The 27,318-nt window shown below is 34.1% G+C and overlaps 1 protein-coding gene across 1 annotated transcript in view; it reads right to left on the bottom strand.

The window, feature by feature from the left end:
• The window catches only part of PIBF1 (progesterone immunomodulatory binding factor 1), a 227,173-nt gene that overhangs the window by 106,102 nt on the left and 93,753 nt on the right, over window positions 1-27,318 (bottom strand). Inside the window, exon 11 of the mRNA XM_081281650.1 lies at window positions 555-720. Coding sequence (XP_081137776.1) covers window positions 555-720 — 166 coding nt within the window. The remainder of the gene's footprint in view (window positions 1-554; window positions 721-27,318) is intronic.

Genomic DNA, 27,318 nt, shown 5'->3' with positions numbered 1-27,318 from the left:
CTCCTCTCTCACTCTCTCTTTAAAAAAAAAAATACAAAATAGGCCTGGGGATGTAGCTCAGTAGTTGAGTACCACTGAGTTCAATCCCCAGTACCAAAAAAATAAAAAGTAATAAATATATAATATTATTTGATGAAAACTGAAAAATATATTAATACTGAATATTCCCTTATAGAAAATATTTCTTTTTACAAATGTCAGTGAAGCTCTATAGTTTTCTAGATATAGATTTTATTTTTCTTATTAAAAGAAGTTGTTTTGGGTTGCTATTGTGTATAAGATCTTTCCCCAACCTGTTTTCTAATACGTCCAGTACTTTCTGATGTATATTGTTCTGAAATATGTGTGTGTGTGTGTGTGTGTGTGTGTATGTGTATGTGTGTGTGTGTGCACGCACATGCGCAAGTGCACACACATGAATATACATACACATACACACTTTTTTTTTTTTTAAGGACAATGAGGTCCTCCAGGAAACATAAAACTCTATATAAACTTTGTACCTAGGGAGCTTGCATGCAATCTAATGTTGAAAGAAAACTGTATATAAATACCTCCAATTTTTTCTGATATTTTTCACATTCCAGCTGACACTGTGTAAGATTTCTTAGAGTTTCTTCTTGTAGAAGTTGAACACGCTCACTTTCAAAAGATTTTAATTTAGTTTGATGGAGAAATTCTGTTACTTTGCTTTCAGTACTAAGTTGTAGTTCTCTGTACCTGAAAGAAGTAGAATGGCTGTAAGTCTCTAAAATGAGCATTCCTGATGACTTATACAAACATAAACCTTACATCTACTTTTTCTATACCCTCATATTATGCAGTTCATAATTTATATTTATTCAGCAAAGCTTTATAAGTAATTTAGATAGGTATATGTAAGTCCAGAGAACATAAGGATAAACTTCCTCATTTTACTCTTTTCATTTCTTTCATACAAAAAATTATCATCTATTATTAATATTATTTTATAAGGCATTAAGGACAAAAATAGAGCAAGTATCAGTTATGTTGCTTAAAATGATTTATTTCCTATGCTTTTCATAGGCTTTCTTAAGTCTAGAGCATTGTTTTTAAGCTTTCTATTTCACTCTAAGTCTAAATAGTGTCAGATGAAGAAAAATGGTATAAACATGCATATTAAAGTACAAATTTTTGAGACACTTGTTAAAACAAAATTTTAAATATACCTAATTGGATGCTACAAGACAGCAAATGTACAAACTGTGAAGATAAATATAGAACTACAAATTGTATACTGCAATACAGAAAATGAACATTCTCTTCATTCCATAGGTAATTCGTAATAAAAACATTTCCACTTAACATATAAACCACCACATATTGTAAATTTGTATTGTAAATACTTCAGGTTGACTGTATTCTAACAAAAAACAAAACAAAGATACATTATATCTTTTTTAGGGAGCTATTATGAACCCGGTATAATGGTGTATGTTACTGAAATTCATTTATTCAAATATTTATTGAGCTAGTCCTATATGAGATAATGGGAATACATCAACTAACAGTTTCTTGAGGAAGACAAGCAAATAAACATTCAATAGAGTACATCAAGTGTTTCATTAGGGCAATCTCCAGGTTCAATGGGAACATACAAAAAAGAGACCTAATTTTGTGTGTGTGTGTGTGTGTGTGTGTGTGTGTGTGTGTGTGTGTACGGCATAGGAGGTATAGTCTGGGAGAAGATAGAGTATGTGCAGGACAGGGAATGAAAGAACATAATCCATTTTATTCATGGTATCTCATTTAATCCACACTATAGCTCCATAAGGTATTTTGTATATGAGGAACCTGAGGCTCATAGACATCAAGTAATTTCTTTAAAAGGAATAAGCTGCTAGTAAGTCTCAGTCAAACATAAAACTGGCTAGTTTTATGTTTGACTCCATAATAATCTTTCCACTATTAAAAGGTTTTTGTAACTGATTTCTAAGATAAACCTTAAAATACTTTTCACACGGGTCATTTCACTACTGTGACAGCAACAAAGTGTAACTGTAGAATATAAGTGCCAGATATCTGCTATCAGCCACTTCATTCTTGGCACTCTTACCATTGGTAAAGGTAACTCACGTTCAGATTGAGTAAGTCTCATACAATGCATATTACACTTTAATTAATATATAGCAAGGCTTTAAGGATAATGTCAGCATTGGTATTTAATTTCTCTGGAAAGTCCTGGCATTAACTATAAAAAATAACTTCTTACAATTTCATTAAAAAGAATACCTTTTAATTTGGGAAAGTAAACACTGATAAAAATTTTTTTTATTGAGGTAATTCATATACCATAAAATTCACCCTTCAATATGTACTATTCAGTAGTTTTTACTATATTCATAAAGTTATGAATTGTACCTGTCTAAATAAAAACATTTTTATCACCCCAAAACCACCTCATATCTATTAGCAGTCACTCCTTATTCTCCTGTGCCCCTAGGCCTGGCAACCACTAATTTACTACCTGTTTATACAGATTTGCTTACTGTGAGTACTTCATAAAAATTAAATCATATGTGTCCTTATGATATTTTCAAGGTCTATTCATGCTGCAACATGAATCATTCCTTTTTGTGACTAAATAATATACCATTGCATAGATAACTATGTGATGGACATCTGATTTGTTTCTACTGTTTAAGCTATTATGAATAATGCTACTATGAACATTTTTGTTTAGATTTTTGTGTAAATGTGCTTTCATTTCTCTTGGCTATATACCTAGGAAAAGAATTGCCATATCATATGAATCTTAAATTAGAACTGCTGTGTATATGAACCTTAAAATATTTTTTCATTGACTCACTATAAAGATACACAATTGTATAATTCACTGATATATTTGTACATGTAGATTACATAATTTGCTCAGTCTAATTCTTGAGTACCTCCTCTCTCTTCCCTCATCCATCCCCGTGATTCCATGCTTTAACTCCCTTCTATTTTCATGAGACCTGCCTTTTTTTTCCTCTCTAGCTTTCACATATGAGAGAAAACATATGACCCTTGGATTTCTGAGTCTGGCTCATATCATTTAACATGATGTCTGCAGTTCCATCCATTTTCCTTCAAATGACATAATTTCATTCTTCATGGCAAAGTAAAACTACGTTGTGTGTATATACTATTTTCTTTTGATTTTTGCATCTATTAAGATGATCATGTGATTTCTGTCCCTAGTTCTACTTACATGGTGAATTACATTTATTGGTTTGCATATGTTGAATCATTCTTGCAACACTGGAATGAAAACAACTTGGTCATGATGTACAACTTTCTTAGTATGTTTTTAAATGTGATTTGCTAACATTTTATTAAGGACTTTACCCCTATGTTCATTAGGATTATTAGTGTACAGTTTTATTTACTTGATATATCCTTATCTGCTTTTGCTATCAGTGTGATACTGTCTTCATCAAATAAATTTTAAAGTGTTTCCCCCTTTCTATTTCAAGAAATAATTTGAGAAGTAATAGTATTAGCTCTCCTTTAAATGTTTGGCAGAATTCAGCAGAGAATAATTTTGTCCTGAGCTTTCTTTGCTGGAAGAATTTATTATGACTACTTCAATCTCATTGTTTGCTATTGGTCTGTTTTTCTATGTTCTTTGGTTCAATTTTGGTAGGTTATACATGTCTAGAAATGTATCCGTTTCTAGACATGTATAACTTGGAAATGTAAATTTTCAAAAAAGTTCCCTGTAGTTCACTGATACCTGTGGTGATATCCCCTCTTTCATCTGTGATTTTATTACTTTGGGTCTTTCTTTTAGTCAGTTTGGCTAAGGATTAATCCATCTTTTTTATCTTTTCAAAGAATCCTCTTTGTTACATTGTTTCTTTGTAGTGTTTTTAACTCTATTAATTTCAGCTCTCATCTTAATTATTCCCTTCCTCTGATTCATTTTGTTGTTGGTTTGTTCTTGTTTTTCTTGTTATGTGATTTCATAACAAGAGATGAATCATTAAGTTTATTTGGAATCTTTCTTCTTTTTTTTTAAATGTAGGTACTCGAAGCTATCAATTTTCTTCCTTAGAACCATCTTCATAGTGTCTCAGTTTCTGGTGTGTTATATCTCTATTCTCATTTGACGCTTAAGAATTTTAAAATTTCTCTCCTGATTTATTCTATGATTCATCATTCAAAAGTGTATGTTCAATCTACGTGTGTTTCTGTAGTTTTGTTGCGGTTGATTTCTAGTTTCATTCCATTATAATCTGATATGCAAGTACATATGTAAATTTTAGCAAATGTATGTATTTGCTAAAACTTATTTGGTGACCTAAAATATGTTCTATTTTGGAGAAAGTCCCACGAGTAGCTTAGAAGCAACTGAATTCAGATGCTTTGGATGAAATATTCTATAGAGGTCTGTTAGGTCCATTTGATTTAGAGTACTTTTTAGATCTGAAGTGTCTTTAATTTTATGTCTGGGTCACCTCTCTATTGGTGAGAGAAGTGTTGCAATCACCCAGTATTACTGTATTGAGGGTCTACTTGAACCTTTGTATTGAGCAGTGTTTCTTTTGAGTAATTAGGTGCACTAAAGTTTGGGGCAAAAATATTTACTATCATTATATCTTCTCATTGAATTGCTCTCTTTACCAGTATGAAATGACCTTGCCTTTTCTGATTAATTTTGGCGTGAAGTATGCTTTGTCAGATATAAGGGTAGCTACTCCTGCTTCTTTCAGGGTCCATCTGCATGAAATATAATTTTTCATCTTTTTGCTTTCAGACTGTGGAGGTCTATGCCTGAGTGGCATGTCTCTTGAGAACAGTTAGTTGGGTCTTATTTTTAATCCAATCTGTCAGTCCATGTCTTTTTTTTTTTTTTTGTACCAGGGATTGAACTCGGGGGCATGCAATCACTGAGCCACATCCCCAGCCCCATTTTAATTTTATTTAGAGACAGGGTCTCACTGAGTTGCTTAGTGCCTCGATAAGTAGCTGAGGCTGCCTCTGAACTCACAATCCTCCTGTTTCAACCTCCCCAGGTGCTGGGTGTGCGCCACCACACCTGGCAGTCCATGTCTTAATTGAAGAGCTGAGACCATTTACATTGTGTTAATATACAGAAATGTTTATTATTCCCTGCCATTTTATTTCTAATATTTAATTCAGTCCTGTCATTTGCAGAACTACTCTTCTAATCAGATCATCATTTCCTGAGCCCTGGTGTTTTTTGTTTTTTAATTTCTTTGTTCTTTATCTTATGCTTATCTTGGAAAGGTTTTATTTCCTCTTTGTTTCTGAGTGATAGCTGTGCTGTACATAGCAATCTTGGCTAGCAGTTTTTTTTTTTTTCTTCTAGGGCTTGAAATATGTTGTTCCAAGCCTTCCTGGACTTTAGACTTTTTCTTAAGAAATCAGATGCTATTCTGATTGATGTACATCTACTTGTGCCCTGATATTCTCCTGAAGGCTTTCCAAATTCTGTTCTTAATACTGAATAATTGAAATTTTAATTATAATGTGTCATGAAGAGGTTCTTTTTTGATTTTGATGTATTTGGGGTTCTAAATGCCCCGATTCTAGATGTTGATCTTGTTTCCAAGGTTTGGAAATATTTTCTGATATTTCTATTCCTCCCACAATGCCAACTATTCTTAAGTTTGGTCTCTTTTTGTCTTATAGTTGTTATATATTCTGATCATTGTTTCTTATTTTTTCTTTATTGCTGACTGAATGTTTAGGTTCATAACCTGTCTTCAAGGCCCAAAATTCGTCTGATGTTATCTATTGGAGAGGTTTTTAATTGAAATTTTATTAGATTCATTGAGTTTTCCATTTCCAAGATTCCTGTTTGGGTCTTCTTTAAAATCTCTCTTTATTGAATGCTCTTTTACATCCTATATTTTCTCTTAGTTCATTGATCATTTTAACAATCAGTTTTTAAAACTCTTTGTCCTAAATTTCATCCACTTTAAAATTTGTGGATTCAGTTATTTTTTTGGGGGGGGGCAGTTATAAATTAGAGATTATCTTCTTGGCCTATTTCTTGTTTTTCTGAAGTCCCAGAAAAATATTTTCTTCCATATTTTTAAAATTTATGTATTATAGTTGTACATAATGGTGAAATTTGTTGTTACATATTCATACATGTACAACATAACAATACGGTCAGTATCATTCCCCAGTATTTCCCTTTTCCCTCCTATCCTTCTCCCTAGTCCCTTTCCTTTACTCTACTAATCTTCCTTCAATTTTCACAAGATCTACCCCCCACCCCTCCTAAAACCTTCCTTTTCCTTTTTCCTCTCTAGCTTCCACATGAGAGAAAACATATGAACACTGACTCTCTTGAGTTTGGTTTATTTCGCTTAACATATGGTTTTAAGTTCCATCCGTTTTCCTGCAAATGACATACTTTCTCTCTTCTTATGGCTGAATAAAACTGTACTGTGTATATAAACCACATTTTCTTTATCCGTTCATCCATTGATGGTTCTACAGTTTGGCTATTGTGCATTGTGCTGCTATAAATCTGGGTATACATGTCCCTACAGTATGCTGAGTTTAATTCTTTAGGATAAAGAGCAAGGAGTGGTAAAGCTGGAACAGATGGTAGTTCCTAGTCTTTTGAGGAACCTTCATAAGGATTTCTACAGTGGCTGTACTAATTTACAATCCCACCAACATTGCAAAAGTGTTCCTTTTTCTCCGCATCCTCTTCAGCATTTATTATTATTTGTATTATTGATGGTTGCTATTCTAACCGGAGTAAGATGAAATCTCAGGGTAGTTTTGATTTGCAATTTCCTAACTGCTAATGATTTTTGACATTTTTTTCATATATTTGTTGGCCATTTGTTAAAGCATTATCTGAGCTAGAATTTAGCGTAATGGTAGAGGGCTTGTCTGGCATATGTGAAGCACTTGGTTGAATCCTTAGTACCATATAAAAATAAACAAATGAAATAAAGGTGTTGTGTTTATCTACAACTAAAAAAAAAAAAAAAAAAGAACAAACCACTGGGTGTGGTAGCACATGCCTGTAATCCCAGAGGCTCAGGAGGCTGAGGCAGGAGGATTGTGAGTTCAAAGCCAGCCGCAGAAAAAGCAAGGTGCTAAGCAACTCAGTAAGACCCTGTCTCTAAATAAAATACAAAATATATTTTGTTGGGGATGTGGCTGGGGATGTGGCTCAGTGGTCGAGTGCCCCTGAGTTCAATCCAAACCATGTATTGACATATGCTATAAAAGTTATTAGTAATGATCTCTACAACTCTATTAACTAAAGAGAAAACTAGGTGAAAAATAATACAGAATAGGCTAAAAAGATTAAACATGCATGATAATATATTAAATTGAATTGAAAGTAGGGATTAAAAAATGAAATAAATAGAAAAGAAAAAATAAAGAAAAGGGTGAAAGAGGGGAGACAAGATAAAATGAGGAGAGAAAAAAGGCTGAAGGAGAGGAAAAGGGAATGGAGATTAGAGAGAACATATGCCGATAGAGTATTCAATTAATTGACAAAATATGTAAAATTAGAACTCTAAAAAAATATGGAGAGACACTGGAATCAGTTTATGTCAGTCAAGCAATTAATGCAATAATGGTCATGAAGAGATTTGTTTTTCTTCATGCTGAGGTTTTAAAAATGGAGACCTTTCTTTTTCCAGCTATGTGTAACACCACTATTGTGCTCTTTGTTAGATTTCAGCTCTGATCCAAACTGGCCAAACTTACTGAGGGAGTCTATATGCCTAAGCCGGCCCCTCCCTAACTGGCAGACTACGGGGGCGGGGGGCATTTTCTGATTCAGAGCAGACTTAAAGTTCAAAATTACTTTCTTATTGTGACAGGATAGAAATGTAAGTCTGGCAGGGATGTTGGCTAGCCCTCTCACCCATGCTGTCTGTAGAATGATAGGGACTATACTGCACCTCTCCTTCTGGGAGCCTCAGTCTGTGTGCTGAGGCGGTGGGTGAGATGCATCAGTCTATCCTCCAACCCTTCACAGAGATCTGCATCACTTTCCTCCTGACCCTGGATCTATCCCAGTTCTTCCCCTTCAGCCTTACCTCTGGCACAGTTCAGACCACCAAGTTCAAATGAAAGTGCCCCTTGCTCTTCTCTTACTTTGCAGACTGATAGAACAGCAGCTATGGATTTTATCACTGTCCCAAGCTTCTCCTAAGTTTGTGTTACAGTCTCACTTCTGTGCCTGGACTGACTCATGGCATGGACACCCACCAATACAAGAAAAATAAAGCCTAAGTATCTGTTTGGTCTTGGGTATTCAAAAAGCAAGACAGAGTGGGGAGGAGGGATGGGGGGTACGGGATATGAGAATGAATGAAAAAAACAAAGGTAAATTGCAGGGTTTTCTAGTCTCCCACTCAGGAGACTGCTTCCATGCTTTTTTTTTTTTTTTTTTTTTAAATCTCTGATGGAGAGTCCTGAGACTCTCTGGTATCTGAACTCATTTTGTGCTCAGATTGTGAATTTATTGGACAGCAGTGTCCATTTATCTTAAACTTGATGGGAGAATTTCTTCTGGTTTGTTGGAGGGGAGCTTCCCCTGACTCACTGAGTCATTGCATGCAAAGTACTGACACTATTTATTCCTTTTATTCATTATATTTCTATTCTAGAAACCAATATTTTTGGTTTTCACCTCGCTGCTAGCTTTCTGAATTGCCTAATGTCATTTTTCTCTCAGCCTTGTTTTAACAGTCTTGGGAAGCTGCTATCATATTGTGGGTATCTTTAATCTACCATTTTTCTCTAATCTGTTAACTTTTTGAGGAATTGCAAAACTGTTTTCCTATGTTGTTGTACCATTATACATTCCTTTGTTGCATTATTTCACACTGTCACCAGAAATAATAAGGGTGCTAATTTATCTACATCCACATCAATACTTATCATCACCTGCCTTTTAAATTACAGCCAACCTAAAGGGTATGAAGTAGTTAAAAAATGTTTCATTTAAAAAATTATTAATTTGAAATTTTACTTACATAAAAATGTCCCTTTATTCCTCAGGGAAAACAGTTTTTATAAAGATAAATGCAAAAATCATGTAAAATCAATACCTTTTCTACATGCTAAACTATGGGACACAAAAACACCACATTAAAACATTCTGGATCAGTCATTTAGACTGTGATGCTGACCTTTAAGATAATTTGTTTTGAAAAGACTGACAACAAATTTGGTCCTTTTGTGGATTTAGAACACAGCAGGCAATTCTGATATCCACCCCAACTCCAATGAAGTAAAGATAGCTTATAGTGCTTTCTTTTCTCATTTATTACATAAACAGCAGACAATATTTATATATTTAGAATACAGACAATTTAACAAAAGTTAAATAGTTAACTTTTCCAGGAGATGACAATAATTATCTCCTGGAAATTTGAGTATATTGTTTAATATAGTTAAGGTTCTATAAAACCATATGATTTTGATGGGATTAATCTATTCTCATGTTGTTTATTCAGTAAAGGAATCTGCCTCAAATTATTATGCCTTTGAAATAATTTCAATTACATTAATTTTATAAACTGAGCTGTGAAAATGTCGAATACTGCAGCTACAAATGAAGCTCTGGCAGTGAGGAACTGGTTGATGCGAATAGCTCAGCCCAACAGTTTCAGGAAACTCCCACCTAACCTGTTTTGCTAAGTTAACTTGTCACATTCTACTTTGTTGACTCAGACTTCTCAACTCATCCTCTCAATTTGAACCTTATTTGAACTAAGTCAACATTATTCACACATTAACAACTTTATGTCTGACATTCTAATTCAGCATAGTAACCTTAAGAGGTCAAATTTCCCATAAATTTAAAATACAGTCAGAATCAGAATCTCCACTTATCCTCACAACCATTTCATCCAGATCCCGAAATGTGGCTACAGTTGTCTTTATTTTGTATTTGCAAATGGGTTTTTAGTTTTTGTAAGATGCACCTGTATATCATACACTACATGTTAGACAGCAGAACTTCCTAGAATAAACTGTTTGCTGTAAATAAATATTCACTGCAAATGAAATTTGAGAGCTGAAAGTACAAGGAGAAAAAAGGGGAAAATCAACCATTACATAGGACCTACAAAGAAGTTAACCCATAAGAAATGCTCTCAGGTTATAAGAATTGAACTCCAAATAGTATGGCATGTCCTGTGATGCAGAGAAACAAACACAGGAGAGACATCAACATGACATTGGATCCTTAGTATTGGGAGTTTTTATTTGAATAAAGCATTGGACAAAACATCAAATAACAGGTTTTCATAAGAATATTTATATGGGTAGTCTTTCCATATAGACCACAAGGAACTTTTACTCATTACACTCAGATGTATTAAACCATGTACATACATGGTTCATTCCTCATTCTATCAATCAGGTTAACATTGAGTACTAAGGTGAATGATCCATATTTTGTGCACTATTAATCTTTTATTTAATTTCAGTTCTTTTTTCAATGAGAAACAACTGATCTTTGAATTTGTTCACGAAATATTCATGGCTTTCACTATGTTAAAACTGGACATTTATTTTGAACCCAGTTATCTAATATCATTTGGTAGACAAGCAGTATAAGACAAAATACCCCAAAGAGTACTGTGTTCAGTGATGAGGTTCTTGTTATCCCCAGAACCAGGACTAGTAGTCCTTCTATTAAGAAGTTTAAGATCTGCTTCGGTTTGGAAGTAAGATCATGAAGCAGTTGAGGCAAGGACAACTGTGTGTAGATAAAGAATATGGGAATAAGATCTTGCCCCAAGATAGATTGGCAAAAGAAGCTAAACTAAGTGACTGGATCTCTTGCACTGGTAAAGGTTCAATGAAGGGTTTTTAGTAGTCAGATATTAGGTAGATTAACTGGACAGAAAGTTTTGAAAGATACACTCAATACTTCATTGAATTACAGAGAGATGGGTCAATAAAATATTGTGGCTTAGAAGAATATATGGGAGCAGGTAGCCTTGGCTGGACCAATAAATCCTTTGTGTGAGCAGGATAATTTAATTCTAATTTCTAAGCAAGAGGATGCTGATAAACTTTATACACTTGAAAGGAGTGCACGAAACAGATGGGCTGAAATTTCCAGGCAGGAAGACTTTGGTGGATTTAGCTTCAATAAACTGGAGTTGACAAGAGCAGAAACTGACCTCTCTAAACTCAGAATTCAATCTTGCTCATAAAAATAATGTTTATATTTTCACTTGTTTCCTTCTCTTTTTTCTTTGCACAAGTAAATATTTCCAAATTTATTTTCAATTCTCTAAGTAACTTGTTGAATCCATTCTTATGAAAAACCTTTGAACAATTACAAAGAATATAGACCTGTTTATCATCACTTTAAACTCCATTTCTTCTTTCAGAGATTACCACTGTTATCAGTTTTCTGTGTATCTTTTTAGTTCCCCCACCAAAATAACATGCATTTGTTCAGACATGAATGGATATCTCAATCTCCTTTTTCTTTTTTAAGCAGATAGTATCATATCACATATACTATTTTTCTGTAACTTCCTTTTTCCACTTAATGTTTTAGAATAATTTCATGTCTATACCTCATTCTTTTCATTTTTATTCTTATGACTACAATGTGGACATAGTGACATGATTAATTCCAATTCGTTTAATTCTAAAATGATAAACATTTAGAGAATCTCAAAATGCTTCAATGATTATATACAATGCTTTAAATATCATCCTGATAAATGCCTCCTGTGCACAAGCAAATGTTTTTCACTATGAAGCAGAACTATTGGGTCAAAAAGAATTTAAATTTTCATGCTGCCCAGTATTCCTACTGAATGGCTAAATCAATTTAAAATGTTACTAGAAGTGTATGAAATATTGTTATTCTATATCCTCACCAATATTTTCATTGCAATCTGCAAAAAATGTTTATTCTATGCACATTATATATATGAATAATACCATTATACAGAATTTGCTACCCTCTTTTCCCTCTGATATAATAACTTAAAAATTCTCTCTGGTTATTAAAATCTCTTCATAAATACCATTTTTTGGCTTCATAAATTTCTATTCTTAATAATTCCTCTATATTAGACATTTAGCCTTTCCCCAATTTCTTATCTTCATTTCCCTTCCAAATAGTACCACCCAGTTTATTTACTCACTTAGTACAGTGGGGTTTACTGTGAACAAAGTTTGAATTTCTAAAAACAAAGTACATCTGTGAAGGAAGAAGGGTGTTACAATGAAAAGCTGCTCCAAGGACTGGGCTGTAAAGTAACTGTATTGAGCAATACCAACTCTGCTGGAAAAAGTTTATGGGCCCCTAATGTGCTGTTGTGGGTGGAGAATATTCTCACTTGTTTCCATATATTTGTTTTTTTTAATTTTTTAAGACAAGATCTCACTATGTTGTCCAGTTTGGCCTCAATCATGTGGGTTCAAGCTTCTACTTCAATGGTTGTGACTACAGGAGGATGCCATTGTGCCCGCTTTTTTCCCATAAATCCTGATGTGTTTCTTTTCAAAACAGAAAACGGACTCATTATTTACATATATATGTAGATATGAATCATGGATATAGTTATAACCGCTTGAAGATATTAATGGTAATGTAAAATAAAAAGAAGTATATGTGCTGAAGAAATGATATACTACTTCATAGGTAAAGCTATTTCGAGAAGGGAGGTGACAGGAAAAATCAGTTGTTTTTACATCACTTGATTTGACTTAAATTAATTCCACTAAAGGCAACTCAAAATGTTTTGATATAGATTTAAAAAATGAAAATTAAGTATTTTCCACTTAAATGACTTTGGTTGACATATAACTTACTTCTCAAGTCAAGTGTTATTAGCCAAATACAGCATGAATTACTTATCATTATATCATCAGTATCTAGTATAAGTCTTTCACTGGTTAATTTTTAAAATAACCTATAAACATTTCAAAAGTTTCACATTCCAGAAGTAAGAACCCCTGCTCTGCAATATCTCATCTATAGTTTCTAACCTTTGAAAAAAGAAAAATATACACAATTTTATTTAGTTCTCTGTACTTTAAAATGTCTAAAATTATATACATATATTTATATAAATTAATACTGCAATTTACAACAATTTTGAAAGGCAATTTGTGATAATCTAGATATTTGAAAATAAGATTTCATATCACCATGTCTTTACTATTTAAAATACGATAGTCTTTTCTTTAATTATATCAATTAATATACCAATTGGCAAGAACAGATCAGAATCTCCTGTTATTCATAGTACATACCAACTTGTTTTTTTTTTTTTTTTCCCTTTCTTTATTTAGTGCTGGGAATCAAACCCAGGGCCTTGCTCATACAGGAAAAGCACTCTAGGGCTGGGCTGGGGCTGGGGCTCAGCGGTAGAGTGTGTGCCTAGCACGTGCGAGGCCCTGGGGTCAATCCTTAGCACCACATAAAAATAAATAAATAAAATAAAGGTATTGTGACCAACTACAACTAAAAAATAAATATAAAAAAAGAAAGAAAAAAGAAAATAGCTCACTCTCGCGCTGTCTCTCTTCTCCCTGACCCCACCTACACATACATTTAATCACCCCCCCCCACATATGTTTATTTTTATTTTTTTGGTACTGGGGATTGAAGTCAGGGCCTCCTGCATACTAAGCACTCTTACTATGGAACTATACCTCCTATGTCAAAGGGAAATTTCTTCCCCCAGTGCTAGGGATGGAACCCAGGACTTCATTAGGTGCTAGGTAAGCTCTACCACAGTGCTATAATTCTAGCCTTCCATGTGTGTTAAATGCCCTGCTAGTGGGATATTTTTGTTCTCTAAGCAAAAACGACTCTGTGCAATGAGAAAAGTTACTCATAGAAGTATATCGCAAAATTTTCAAGACAAGTATATCTGAAATTTTCAAGACAGAAAATATGTTAAGCTCAATTATCATTTATTAGAGAATATATCTAAAATTGCTTCCTTTTCATATTGATATTAAAATAGAATGTTATCTAATAGTTTATTTTTGTGCATTAATGCTATCTATTATGGCACCAAGTTTCTGTTCACTGTTTAGTTATATCTATTAAACATTTTAAAATACATAACAAGATATTGAATAAAAATAATTTTCAATGAAAATTAGGGGAGTAATTACAGAAGTTAAAAAATATGCATATAAAATGAAAGAGAAACAGAATTCTAGTAACTCTAATCTTTCCTTTTTAGTTATAAAATTTTCCAAATTGAAAAGCAAGCACCGGAAAACTTATAAAACCACCATCAATGTTGCAACAATGATTACTGTAGGACATGAGGAAGGAATTTAAAAGGCATTTGGGTATTTGTCCAAATGTTTCTGCCATTTAGATGATTTCTTCAACCAGTTCACTTTTCAGCTGTAATACTACATCTGTCATTTTTGGCTTACAAACTAATTCTTAAATGAATGTGAGAGATCTTTTTTTTTTTTTGCTGAGTTAAATACGCTGAGTATGTTTAACAACTGTACCATGGATTTATAAGAATTTCAAGTATGCATTTAAAGTAATTCAATGCATCTATCCTATTATGATCAAAATAAAACAAGTAAGAACATTAATAAAATAAACAATATGTAGTAATATTTGGCCATTTATGAAGGGCAAAAGTAGGTTCTACAGGTATGTGGAGATAAACGTACTTAAGTGAAACAAACATCATGAAAAGAATGTTGCCTTAAAATAAATCAAAGCATGCATGAGATAAAATTAGAGTAAAACATTTTGTAACAGTGTTTGAATGGTTTGCTGTTTTTCCTTTTGTGGCAACATGACAACAAACACTTAAAATTCAGCTTGAATCATCCTTTGAATCAAGAGTATTTATTACATCAGTGCTTCAGAACACTCAAAGCTATTTCATGCTGCTTTCAATATATATATGAGTGTTGATCTATATTTAAGGAAAAAACTCAGAATATGTGCACAATCTAAAAAGTCATTAGAAAAAGCACTTTTTTGGAAGATGCTTTTATAAAAATTAGTAAAACGTATTAACAGTATCAAGATGAGGGAAAATCATTGGTTTTCGTATTTTTCCATAATATATAGCTCAAAGAAAGGACACCAATTATTATAGTTAACATAAAAAGCTCTGTAAAAGGAAAAAGGAATATAAAAATCATTGATTTATGTAACTTTCTGATAACAGGCAAGCCCTATTAATCTTAATTTATGCAAATCAGCGTTCTGAAAATGGGCTAAAGAATTCCATAAGACCTCTAGGAAACTTCTGAACAAGGATTTAGAAATCATTACTGGGTCTTCAAACCTAGGTGCTTTGGTAGTAGAGATGCCTCATTAACAAGACTTTTTTTTTTTTTTTTTTTTTTTTTTTTTTTTTTGAAGGACAAAAATGACTCCAGAGCTTGATTTTATCCAGTCCAGCCAGGGAGAACCAGCAGAACCAGTTGTGGACTTCTAAGAACCCAAGATGCTACGGCTCTATATTAGAATTAATAAATCAACATCTCTGGGTAAAAAAAAAATCATACTGAGTTTTGGGGGACTAACTGAGCTAATGCAAGTCAAATGCTTAAAACAGTGCATTGAACAATTACAATATAAGTTACTTGACAATGGAAATCTTGTCTAATTCATCTTTGAATCCATCTAGAATATTAGCTAGTACATTAGACATTTTTTTTTTTTTTTTGGTACTGGGATTGAACTCAGGGGCACTCAACCACTAAACCACAACCCTAGCCCTATTTTGTATTTTCTTTAGAGACAGGGTCTCACTGAGTTGCTTAGCACCTCGCTGTTGCTGAGGCTGGCTTAGCACCTCCTGCTTCAGCTTCTGGAGCCACTGGTATTATAGGCATATGCCACTGCGTGCAGCTACATGAGACATTCTTAATGGATCTTTATTAAATGAATGGAGTCCATATTAACCATGAGATTGTCAGGCATTATAAAATTTAAATTGCTAAAAAATGTTCAAGTAAAGACAGAAAACATTAAACTATCAAGAACTAATCTGATGAGGGGCAATCTCTTCTAAAGTATGACAAAGATGATTATTTCTAGGTTTAGGTGCCAGTATAAGATGAAAACAAATTATAGGTAAAAAAGAAAGGAGAAACCAAAATGATTATAGGTTAGGTATGACTGAGCTACAAGAAAGATTAAAGTTTCTAAAAATGTACAGTTTGGATAATGATTAAGGTGGTAGAAGGAGACATGACAACATTCTAAAAACATTTTAAAAACAAATGCAAAAGACAGAGCAAAGTTAGTAAGACAGGACCTATCTAAATTCTATAATGAGTTAAAATTATTGCAAAATGTACACACAATTTAGGAATCTAAGTGTGACTCACTAGCCTATCTGCAAGAATATAATAAAGTCTACCATGAGGACACACAAAAAAGAAGTGAAGAAGAAAAGTACAACATGATGACATTATGTAATGAGAAGAACAAAATCACTTTGTTAGGTCTACTTTCCTATTTCTCTCATTAGACTTATTGGTAGACTTACTGGGCTAAATAATAAATTACTTAGTAGTTTTTCTGTAAACTACCACCTTGATTTTCAAACATGTAGATTTAAATATGTTCAGTAAATTTATATTTTACTGAAATAAAATATAAATTTACTGAACATATTTAAATTATATTCAGTAAACACATTATATCATGACCATATTTTTATTTTCTACAGCTATTCAACAAATGAGAAAGCTTATAAGGATCCAGAAAATTTCTATATCCCTAGGTGTCTATTTTAACCATCTCCTCAAGGCTATAAACACTTCAAAATAAAAAGGAAATAATAAAACACCTGATATAATCAGGGAAGCTAAAAAACAAATTGAATGAAAAAAATCCATATTTTAAAGTCTCTTTCATTATTTTGAAGAAATGACTTTTCTTAAATATCTTCCTGGGCCTGACTTTTTCTCCTATACTTTTCCCAACAGAAAGGGTTGCTCCTCCTCTTCAGGATAGTAAAAATTTGGCATATTAACTATTTCTCTGCCTTCTATTCTTGTTCTCACTTGCTATTATAATCATGACCCAAATGGGTTGTGAAAGACTTGGGAAAAAACCATTTATGAACTCTAAAGGCATTTACTAAGGGGAAACTTGAATTGGCATGCCACCTGTCAGCATGCATAGAGAACTAATATAAAGGAAAAAGAGTTAACATCTGAGCACCTATGTTTTAATTTTACACACACACACACACACACACACACACACACACTCACCCTCCCTCTCTCTCTCTCTCTCTCTCCACTCAACCCCTAACACAAAAAATTTAAGGTTATTATCTTTTTTTAGAGATAAAGACACTGAAACTCAGAAAAATCAATAATGTGTTAAAATAAGTAGAAAAGTTGAAATTTGCACCCAAGTTTGCCTCAAATTTCTCTTATTGTATAATATCTTGTATCAAGAAAGAAAAAAGTTTTAAATAAAAATAAAACGTACCCCAAACACCCAATTTCCAGCAATACTGAGTGTGGACAGAGACAACAAAAGTGGGAAGATAGTAGTGACCTATATTTGACTGAAAGGTGAACAAAGAAGAAAACAGGCCCAGGCACTCCACAAAACCAAAATACACAAAGGCTATCCATGGGATGAGGAAAACCTTTGATTTGGGTTAAGGGGTCGGGGGTTCAGGACACTACAGAGTGGTACTGAAGTCTAGACTAGAGAACAGTTATTTTTCTTGCTTTGGACAAAGATGGCTTCATGCTTTACCAATATTTACCGTATATGCATGAATACACAGGTACACACACCAAAAAAAGGCCTTTCCCCCAATCATCTTTAGACAATAAACAATGCAAAATTTGCTTATGTTATTTATTTAAAGGAATCAGTAAAAACAGAAGCAAAGACAGTTAACAAAAATAAAATAATTATTTAGGGAGAAAGCCTCAAACTACACCGAAATTAGGTTTTAAAGATTATTTTATAAGGAAATATAAGTAGTCATATTTTGGAGACCACAAACACACGAATGGAAAACAATTTTTTGGAATGGTTATGGTGGCTAAAGATGAAAATTCAGTGACATCATCATCAATGGATTAAAAAATAGTAAAAATAATAAAAAATCAATGAGGATGAATATTTTTAGAAAACAAGAGATGATTCAAAAAGTGCCTTAAACAATTTTTAAAGTTCATGAGGTTGAAGTATTCTTTTATGTCTGATGGTTTTAAATATCTACATGTAACTATATTAAGGATTGTGAAACCATGTTGTGTTGGGTTCAAATTCAATATATGCCCCTTTTCTACCGGTATATCTCTGATTCTATCTTTATAACATACGGTGATATTAGTGACAAGCTTATAAGGTTACTGGAGAAATTAAATGAGTTAATACTGGAAAAATCTTAATAGCATGCTGGCATAGTAAGTACTATGTAGAGGTTTATCAAATCAAATATCAAAGTTTGCCAAAGTCTTTTATTGGAAAAAAAAAAAGCCTGTCATGGGAAAAATTACAGGTGACTTTGTATGTTTCCCTGACCATACAATTCCAGTGTTTAGTATGGCCATGATGTCTCATCACATTCCATCTTTATCTTCCTATGAGCCATGAGATGCTTTAATTATTTAAAATACAGACATCTGGAAGCACAGACCTTGATTTTTCTTTTAGATAGTGGAGTATAACATGTTATCCTTACTAAGAAACAGAACTATAAGTTCAAAGTCATAACTTTCTATTCACTTAGCTAAAAAGATGCATTGGAAAGAAGCGTTGATGTCCAGGAAGTATTACAAACAGTAATCCACCTGTTCAGACTTGTAAATGGTCTTAGAGGAGGAGATGAACAATGACCACTGCCACTTGACTGATGCTGCTGGAAAGCTGGCATAGATGCTTCAGATAAAAGACTGGCAAACTTCTCTTTCGGTTTTATGGGCTACAAAGCCTCAGCTGTGACATAATTAAACTGAGCAGTTGTAGCAGGAAAGCAGCCATGGACAATACATAAGCAAATGAGTGTGACTGTTTCAATAAAACTTTATGTACATTAACATTTGCATTTCACATAATTTTCATGTGTCATGAGATACTTTTTCTTTTCTTTTTTTTTTCCCCAGTAATAAAAAATACAGAAGCCATTGTTAGCTTTTAGGCCATCCATAAAAAGATGGTGGACTGGATTTTGGTCAGGCCATAGTTTGTCAACCTGATTTGAATTAAAAAAAGCTCTGGGAAATCAGTAACAACATGCAGACCAAATCTATGACCTGGTTTGGAATAATTTTATTCAAATCTATTACACTATTTTATTCTCTATGTGGTCATTCTAAAAACTGCCTTCTTTTATTAAGCCTTTCAAGTCATTCAGATCCCTTTTCATCTAATGAACCCATGCCATTTGATGGCTTCTTTTTTTTACTAAGGTCAGGATCTAGCCAACAAGATTTCTTCCAATTCCTGCCTTTCCACCTCAAAACTTCTTGATACCCTAATTTTCTCTATTCTTACACTCCTCAGAGTTAAAGAGTTTGAAGTTCTCTGCTTTATTTCTTCATACCCAAATGCTTTTACTCCCTCAATTATCACCACTTGAATACATTTCCAAACTTTCCCTTTCAAAGCATCCCTTCTCTGCTCACATATATGTTTAGCTTTCCTGGGTCCTTTACAAAAAAGAGAAAGAAAACAAGAAAAAAGAAGCTCAACCTAAAGTTAATGCTTTCTTCCTTTCTCATTTGTTTAGTTGCTGCCTCTGTATCTTCATAAATTTCAATCTTAGAAGCTTGTTTCTACTCCCACAAATCATCTTTAAATAGAGGCCTTATATTTTCAATTTCTTGGCTGATTCTTCTCCTTGCCATAAAAGCACAGAAACATATTTGAATATTGGCATGATTATTCATCAACTGGCCATATATTTTTTTTCCTCTTAATAAAAGCCCAATAGTGACTTCTAGTGTCTGATAAACCTTGTAAGAAGCTTGGAATTTACCACTTCAACCTAACAACGAGTACAAAACCAAACAAACTGAAAAATCTTTCTTAGATTCTTTCTTAGATTCATAAGAGAAGTGAACCCATAGGGAAAACTGCTCCCAAATTTGGACAGACAGACATACACAGAGAATCTCAAATATGCCAGGGAAGAAACCAACATGGAGAAACCTCCATGGGAATCAGGGCTGAGATAAAGAAATCTGACTATAACTGATGAATGGCTGGAAGCTCAAGGTAGACAAGTGTTATAGTTTAGATTAGGTATTCCCCCAAAACTCATGTGTGAGATAATGCAAGAAAGTTTAGAGATGAAATGATTGGGTTATAAGAGGTTTAACCTAATCAGTACATTAATCCTCTAATAGGCATTAACTTGGTAACTGTAGGCAGATAGGGCGTGGCTAAAGGAGATGTGTCCCTGGGGGACATGTCTTTGGGGTATATATTTTGTGAGCAGAGCTTTTTCCTTCCTGGTGATGTCTTGAGCCACTTTTCCTCCATTACACTCCTCTACCATGATGTTCTGCTTGCCTCAGTTCCCACGGAATGAAGTTGGCCATCTATGGACAGAGACCTCTGAAACCATGAGCCCCCAAACAAACTTTTTATCCTTAAAATTGTTCTTGTCAGTTCTTTTGGTTATAGCAAAAAAAAGCTGACTAAAACAACAAGTATGAAAGATGAAAAATCCAGAGATATCCAGTCATTCCCTGTCCCCTTTTGTGTTATTTCATGGAGCTTAACCAGGAGCTCTACCAGGTTCTCAGAGTACACAGCGGAATGGGGGGGGGGGTCCCCTCTGCTTTTAGAAAGTGGTGGAGAAAAGAGGGGAGGCACTTTGAAATACACTAGTGCCACTCTGTTTTTCTTAACGGGTGTGTTAAGTTAACTTGAGTCTAACCTTATTTAGGACTTTCTCAAGGCCCAACTGACCGGAGGGAAGGGAAATACCAAAGCCCACTCTAGCTATCCTGTCAAACCTAAGGAGGAAAAGACTGAGACCTAATCATGGGACTACAGAATGATTTCCCTCCCCACTCACCTTACTATCATATTACTAATGGCCCATTTACCACAGTTGCTTTTTACCCACTGCATCATCTGGGTTACCATGGAAAACTTACAAGATATACTGAATGCCAAAAAACACAATTTAAAGAGAAAGAACAAGTATCAGAACCAGATTCAGATACAGCACGAAGGCAAAAACTGTCAGATCAAGATTTAAGTATGGTTAATATTCTCAGGGCTCTAATATAAAGAGTATACAGCATACAAGATAAAGTATACTGCATACAAGAATAGATAGGCAATATAAGTAGAAAGATAGAAATTCTAAGAACTGAAAAAAATGCTAGAGATCGGAAATAGTGTTTTAGATATAATATCTTCAGTGGTGTTATTAGTATACTGGACATAAATGAGGAAAGAACCTCTGACTTTGGGGCTATTTTAATATAAACACCCATAGCTAAAAAAGCAAAGAGAAAAGACTGGAAAAACAAACAAGTAAACAAACAGAAGAGAATATCCAATAACAATGGGATAACTACAAAAAAATTCATGTAATGGGACTAACAGAAGGAGAAAAAAGAGTAAAGAAGACAAGAAATACCAAACACACACACACACACACACACACACGCATCCCTAAACCTAGGCACAAAAAACTACAGAAATTCAACTATACAATAGAAAAAAAATCAAAATAAGCCAAAGGGGTGAAAATATTACCATACAGTGGGTAAAAATAAGAATTATAGCTGAATTCCCAGAAGCCATCCAAAGAAGACAACTCTGGAATAAAATACTTGAAGTGTTGAGAGAATCTCTGAAATCATCCTTCAAAAGTGAAACAGAAAGACATTCAGAGGCAAATAAAAATTGAGAGAATTTGTTGTCTGTAGATTTGCCTTAAAGAAACATTAAAAGAAGTTCTATATAGGGAAAAAAATGATAGAGGTAGAAAACTCAAACCAACAGAATGAATAAAAAAGTTGTGCAAAGAAATGAACAAAGGTAAAAGGAAAACTTTGTGTGTCTTATTCTTATCAGATGTAACAGATAAGAGTGTGTTCAAAATAATAATTGCAACAATGTACTTGATTATTATTATGGTTTAGATGTGAGATGTCCCCCAAAAGCTCATGTTTGAGACAATACCAGAAGCTTTAGAGGTAAAATGATTGGGTTATGAGAGCCTTAACCCAAACAGTGAATCAGTCTCCTGACAGGGATTAACTGAGTGGTAACTGAAGGACAGTAGGGTGGGGCTAGTGGAGGTTGGTCATTGAGGGCAAGTCTTCAGGTTTTTTATTTTGTTGTGGTAAGGAAAGCCCCCCCCCCCCCCCCCCGTACCCCCACCCGCCTTCTTAGCAGCCATGTCTAGACCTGCTTTTCCTCTGCCACATTATTCCGCCATGATGTTCTGCCTCACCTGGAGCCCTGAGGAATAGAGCTGACTATCTATGGACTTAGACCTCTGAACTCCATGAGCTCCAAAATAAATGTTTCCTCATAAACATTTTTTTTTGGACAGGTCTTCTATCATAGCAGTGAAAAAGCTGACTAAAACAATTATGTATACTTATGTATAAGTAAAATGAATGACAGCAATGATACAAGGAACTGGAGGGAGAAAGTAGTTTATTCTGTTTTTGTAAGGTATTTGCACTACCAGTGAAGTGACAGAGCATTATCTGAAAGTGGACTGGGATTAGTTGTAAATGTCTACTACAAACTCTAAGGCAATCACTAAAAAAATTAAGTAAAATTAAAAAAAATTAAAGAAATATGACTGATATACCTAGAAAGAAAAGAAAATGATACTACATAAAGTGCCAATTAAAACCACAAAAGAGGGGCTGGGATTGTGGCTCAGCGGTAGAGCGCTCGCCTAGCATGGTCGGGACCCTGGGTTTGATCCTCAGCACCACATAAAAAAAAGGCATTGTGTTGTGTCCATCTACACCAAAAAATAAATATTAAAATAAAAAAAAACCCACAAAAGAGGGGCTAGGGATGTAACTCAGTGGTAGAGCTCATGCTTAACACTCACGAGGCTCTGGGTTTAATGCCCAGCAAAAACAACAACAACAACAACAAAACAAAAAAGAAAAAAGCCCCTACAAAGAGCAGAAAAATAATGAAAGAAAAAAATAGTAACTAAAAAAAAAAAAAGAAAACATGAAAAACTAACAAATATGGTAGGTATTAATAACTATACCAAAAATCACTTTGAATATTAATGTTCTAAATAATGCGATTAAAAGACAGATTGTCAGAAAGGCCTGAAAAATAAGACCCAAGTATATGTTGTCCAAAGAAAATCACTTTAAACATAAAAGCATATATAGATTAATTAAAAAAAATTTTCTTGGTCTTTTTGTGGTGCTGGAATGAAGCCAGGGCCCTATAAATGCTAAGCAAAGAGTACCACTGAGCTACCATCAGCCCAAGACACATGTAAATTAACAGTAAATGGATGGAGGAAAATATAGCATAACACCAATTTATGTGAGAATAGCTATATTAATTTCAAACAGAACATACTTCAAATCACAAAAAAGTTATCAGATAAAGGACATTATATGATGATAAAGTAAACAATTCTCCAAGAAGACACAACAGTGTCTTATCATTCATATTCCCACCAACAGATCATCAAAATTTATGAGGCAACACTAATAAAGCTGCAAGGAAAAGATGAATCCAATGCATATATAGAGAATTCAGTGCCAAAAATGGACATAACCAACAGGCAGAAAATCATTAAGGACATAGTTGAATTCAACACCACCATCGACAATCAGTTAGATAGAAATGTCATCTATCCAACACAAGTAAAATATACATTTTCCTAAAGCTCACATGAAACCTTTACAAAGACAGTCTGCATTTGGGGCCATAAAGCAAATGAATCAAAGGCACTTCTTTTTTTTTTTTTTTTTAAGATTACCCGTGGTTTATTTATTTTTTTATTGGTTGTTCAAAACATTACAAAGCTCATGACATATCATCTTTCATACATTTGATTCAAATGGGTTATGAACTCCCATTTTTACCCCAAATACAAATTGCAGAATCACATCGGTTACACATCCATGTTTTTACATAATGCCATATTAGTGACTGTTGTATTCTGTTACCTTTCCTATCCCCTACTATCCCCCCTCCCCTCCCATCTTCCCTCTCTACCCCATCTGCTCTTATTCAATTCTCTCCCTTGTTTTTTTTCCCCCTTTCCCCTCACACCTCTTATATGTAATTTTGTATAACAATGAGGGTCTCCTTCCATTTCCATGCAATTTCCCTTCTCTCTCCCTTTCCCTCCCACCACTCATCTCTGTTTAAATGTTAATCTTTTCCTCATGCTCTTCCTCCCTGCTCCGTTCTTAGTTGTTCTCCTTATATCAAAGAAGACATTTGGCATTTGTTTTTTGAGGGATTGGCTAGCTTCACTTAGCATAATCTGCTCTAATGCCATCCATTTCCCTGCAAATTCCATGATTTTGTCATTTTTTAGTGCTGAGTAATACTCCATTGTGTATAAACGCCACATTTTAATCCATTCATCTATTGAAGGGCATCTGGGCTGGTTCCACAGTCTAGCTATTGTGAATTGTGCTGCTATGATCATTGATGTGGCAGTATCCCTATAGTATGCTCTTTTAAGGTCCTCAGGGAATAGTCCGAGAAGGGCGATAGCTGGGTCAAATGGTGGTTCCATTCCCAGCTTTCCCAGGAATCTCCAAACTGCTTTCCAAATTGGCCGCACCAATTTGCAGTCCCACCAGCAATGTACAAGTGTACCCTTTTCCCCACATCCTCGCCAGCACTTGTTGTTGTTTGACTTCATAATGGCTGTCAATCTTACTGGAGTGAGATGGTATCTTAGGGTAGTTTTGATTTGCATTTCTCTGACTGCTAGAGATGGTGAGCATTTTTTCATGTACTTGTTGATTGATTGTATGTCCTCCTCTGAGAAGTGTCTGTTCAGGTCCTTGGCCCATTTGTTGATTGGGTTATTTGTTATCTTATTGTCTAATTTTTTGTATACTCTGGATATTAGGGCTCTATCTGAAGTGTGAGGAGTAAAGATTTGTTCCCAGGATGTAGGCTCCCTATTTACCTCTCTTATTGTTTCTCTTGCTGAGAAAAAACTTTTTAGTTTAAGTAAGTCCCATTTGTTGATTCTTGTTATTAACTCTTGGGCTATGGGTGTCCTATTAAGGAATTTGGAGCCTGACCCCGCAATATGTAGATCGGAGCCAACTTTTTCTTCTACCAGATGCAGAGTCTCTGATTTGATATCAAGCTCTTTGATCCATTTTGAGTTAACTTTTGTGCATGGCGAGAGAAAGGGGTTCAGCTTCATTTTGTTGCATATGGATTTCCAGTTTTCCCAGCACCATTTGTTGAAGATGCTATCCTTCCTCCATTGCATGTTTTTAGCCCCTTTATCAAATATAAGAAAGTTGTAATTTTGTGGATTGGTCTCTGTGTCCTCTATTCTGAACCATTGGTCCACCCTCCTGTTTTGGTACCAGTACCATGCTGTTTTTGTTACTATTGCTCTATAGTACAGTTTGAAATCTGGTATCGCTATACTGTCAAAGGCACTTCTTTAAAGAAATACAAATGACCAACAAATGTGAAAAAAAAGTTCAATATCACTAGCAATCAGGGAAATGCAAAACAAAACTACACTGGGATTTCACCTCATACCAGTCAGAATGGCAGTCATCAAGAATACAAATAATAATAAATGCTGGAGAGGATATGGAGAAAAAGGAACACTTTTACAATGTTGGTGGGATTGTAAATTAGTACAACTACTATGGAAATCAGAATGGAGTTTCTTCAAAAGACTAGGCATGGAACCATATGACCCGGCTATACCACGTCTTGGTATTTATCCTGAAGAATTAAAGTATCATACTACAGTTATACATGCATGCATATCCATAATTATAGCAGCATGATTCAAAACAGCTAAACTATGGAACCTGTCTAGGTTTCTGTCAATGGATTAATGGATAAAGAAAATATGGAATATACACAAAGGAATTTTATTCAGCCTTAAAGAAAAATGAAATTATATCATTTACAAGAAAATGGTTAGAACTAGAGACCATTATGTTAAGAAAAATAAATAAAAATAAACCAAACTTAGAAGGTCAAAAGTCATATGTTTTCTCATAGATAGAAGCTAGAGAGGAAAAAGAAAGGAAAGGTGGGAGTGGATCTCATAAAAATCAAAGGGAGATCAGTAGAGGAAAGGGAACAAGGGGTTGGAGGCAGAGATGGAAAGGAAAAGTATTGGGAAGTGATACTGGTCAGACTATATTGTAATTCATGTATATATAAATATGTAACAACAAATTCCATCATTATGTACAGTTATAATGCACCAATAAAAAAAGTGGGAAACATTTTAAAGAAAGAAAAAAGAAAAAGACAGCTGTGGGCACAGTGTTGCATGTCAGCAACTGGGAGGCTGAGGCAGAAGGATCACAGGTTCACAGTCAGCCTCAGTTCAAACAAACAAAAAGGGCTAGAAATGTAGCTCAGTGGTAAACCACCCATGGGGTCAGTCCCTGCTACCTAAAAATGAATAAATAAATAAATGAAAGCGATAAAGAAAATCAATGAACCTTAAAGTAGAAGTGGTTCTTTGAAAAAAAAAATCAATAAAATCAGTAAGTCTTTAGTTGGGACAAAAAAAAAAAAAAAAGATAATAAAACAAACTGCTAAACTGGGTGTAGTGGTGCAAGCCTGTAATCCCAGAGACTTGGGAGGCTCAGGCAGGAGGATTATAAGTCTGAGGCCAGACTCAGCAATTTGGCAAGGCCCCGAGCAATTTAGTGAGACCATTAATCAAAATAAAAAATTAAAAGGACTTGGGGATGTAGCTCAGGGGCAAAGCACTCAGGTTTCAATTTCCAGTACCAACAACAACAACAACAAAAACCCTAAACACTCTTACAAAAGATCCAGCAATCATGCTTTTTGGTATTTACCCAAAAGAAATGAAAACTTAATACACACAAAAATATGCACACTGATGTCTAAGAGCAGCTTTATTCATAACTGCTATAACTTGAAAGTAGCCAAGGTTTCTTCAATAGGTGGATGGATAAATAAACCAAGGTACATTTGTACAATGGAATATTATTCAGCAGTAAAAAGATACATGCTATCAAGTCATAAAAAATATGAAAGTGCCTATTGCTAAGCAAAAGAAGATAGTCTGAAAAGGCTACATATTACACAATTCCAAATACATGATGTTCTAGAAAAGGTAAAAATATAAAGACTGTAAGCAATATTCTATATGAAACTATAA

Source organism: Spermophilus citellus (genome assembly GCF_964194105.1).
Source record: "Spermophilus citellus genome assembly, chromosome: 1".
NCBI classification, from domain to species: Eukaryota; Metazoa; Chordata; class Mammalia; order Rodentia; family Sciuridae; genus Spermophilus; species Spermophilus citellus.
The sequence above is the reverse complement of the archived record's forward strand: the minus strand, read 5'-3'. Positions and strand labels throughout refer to the sequence as shown.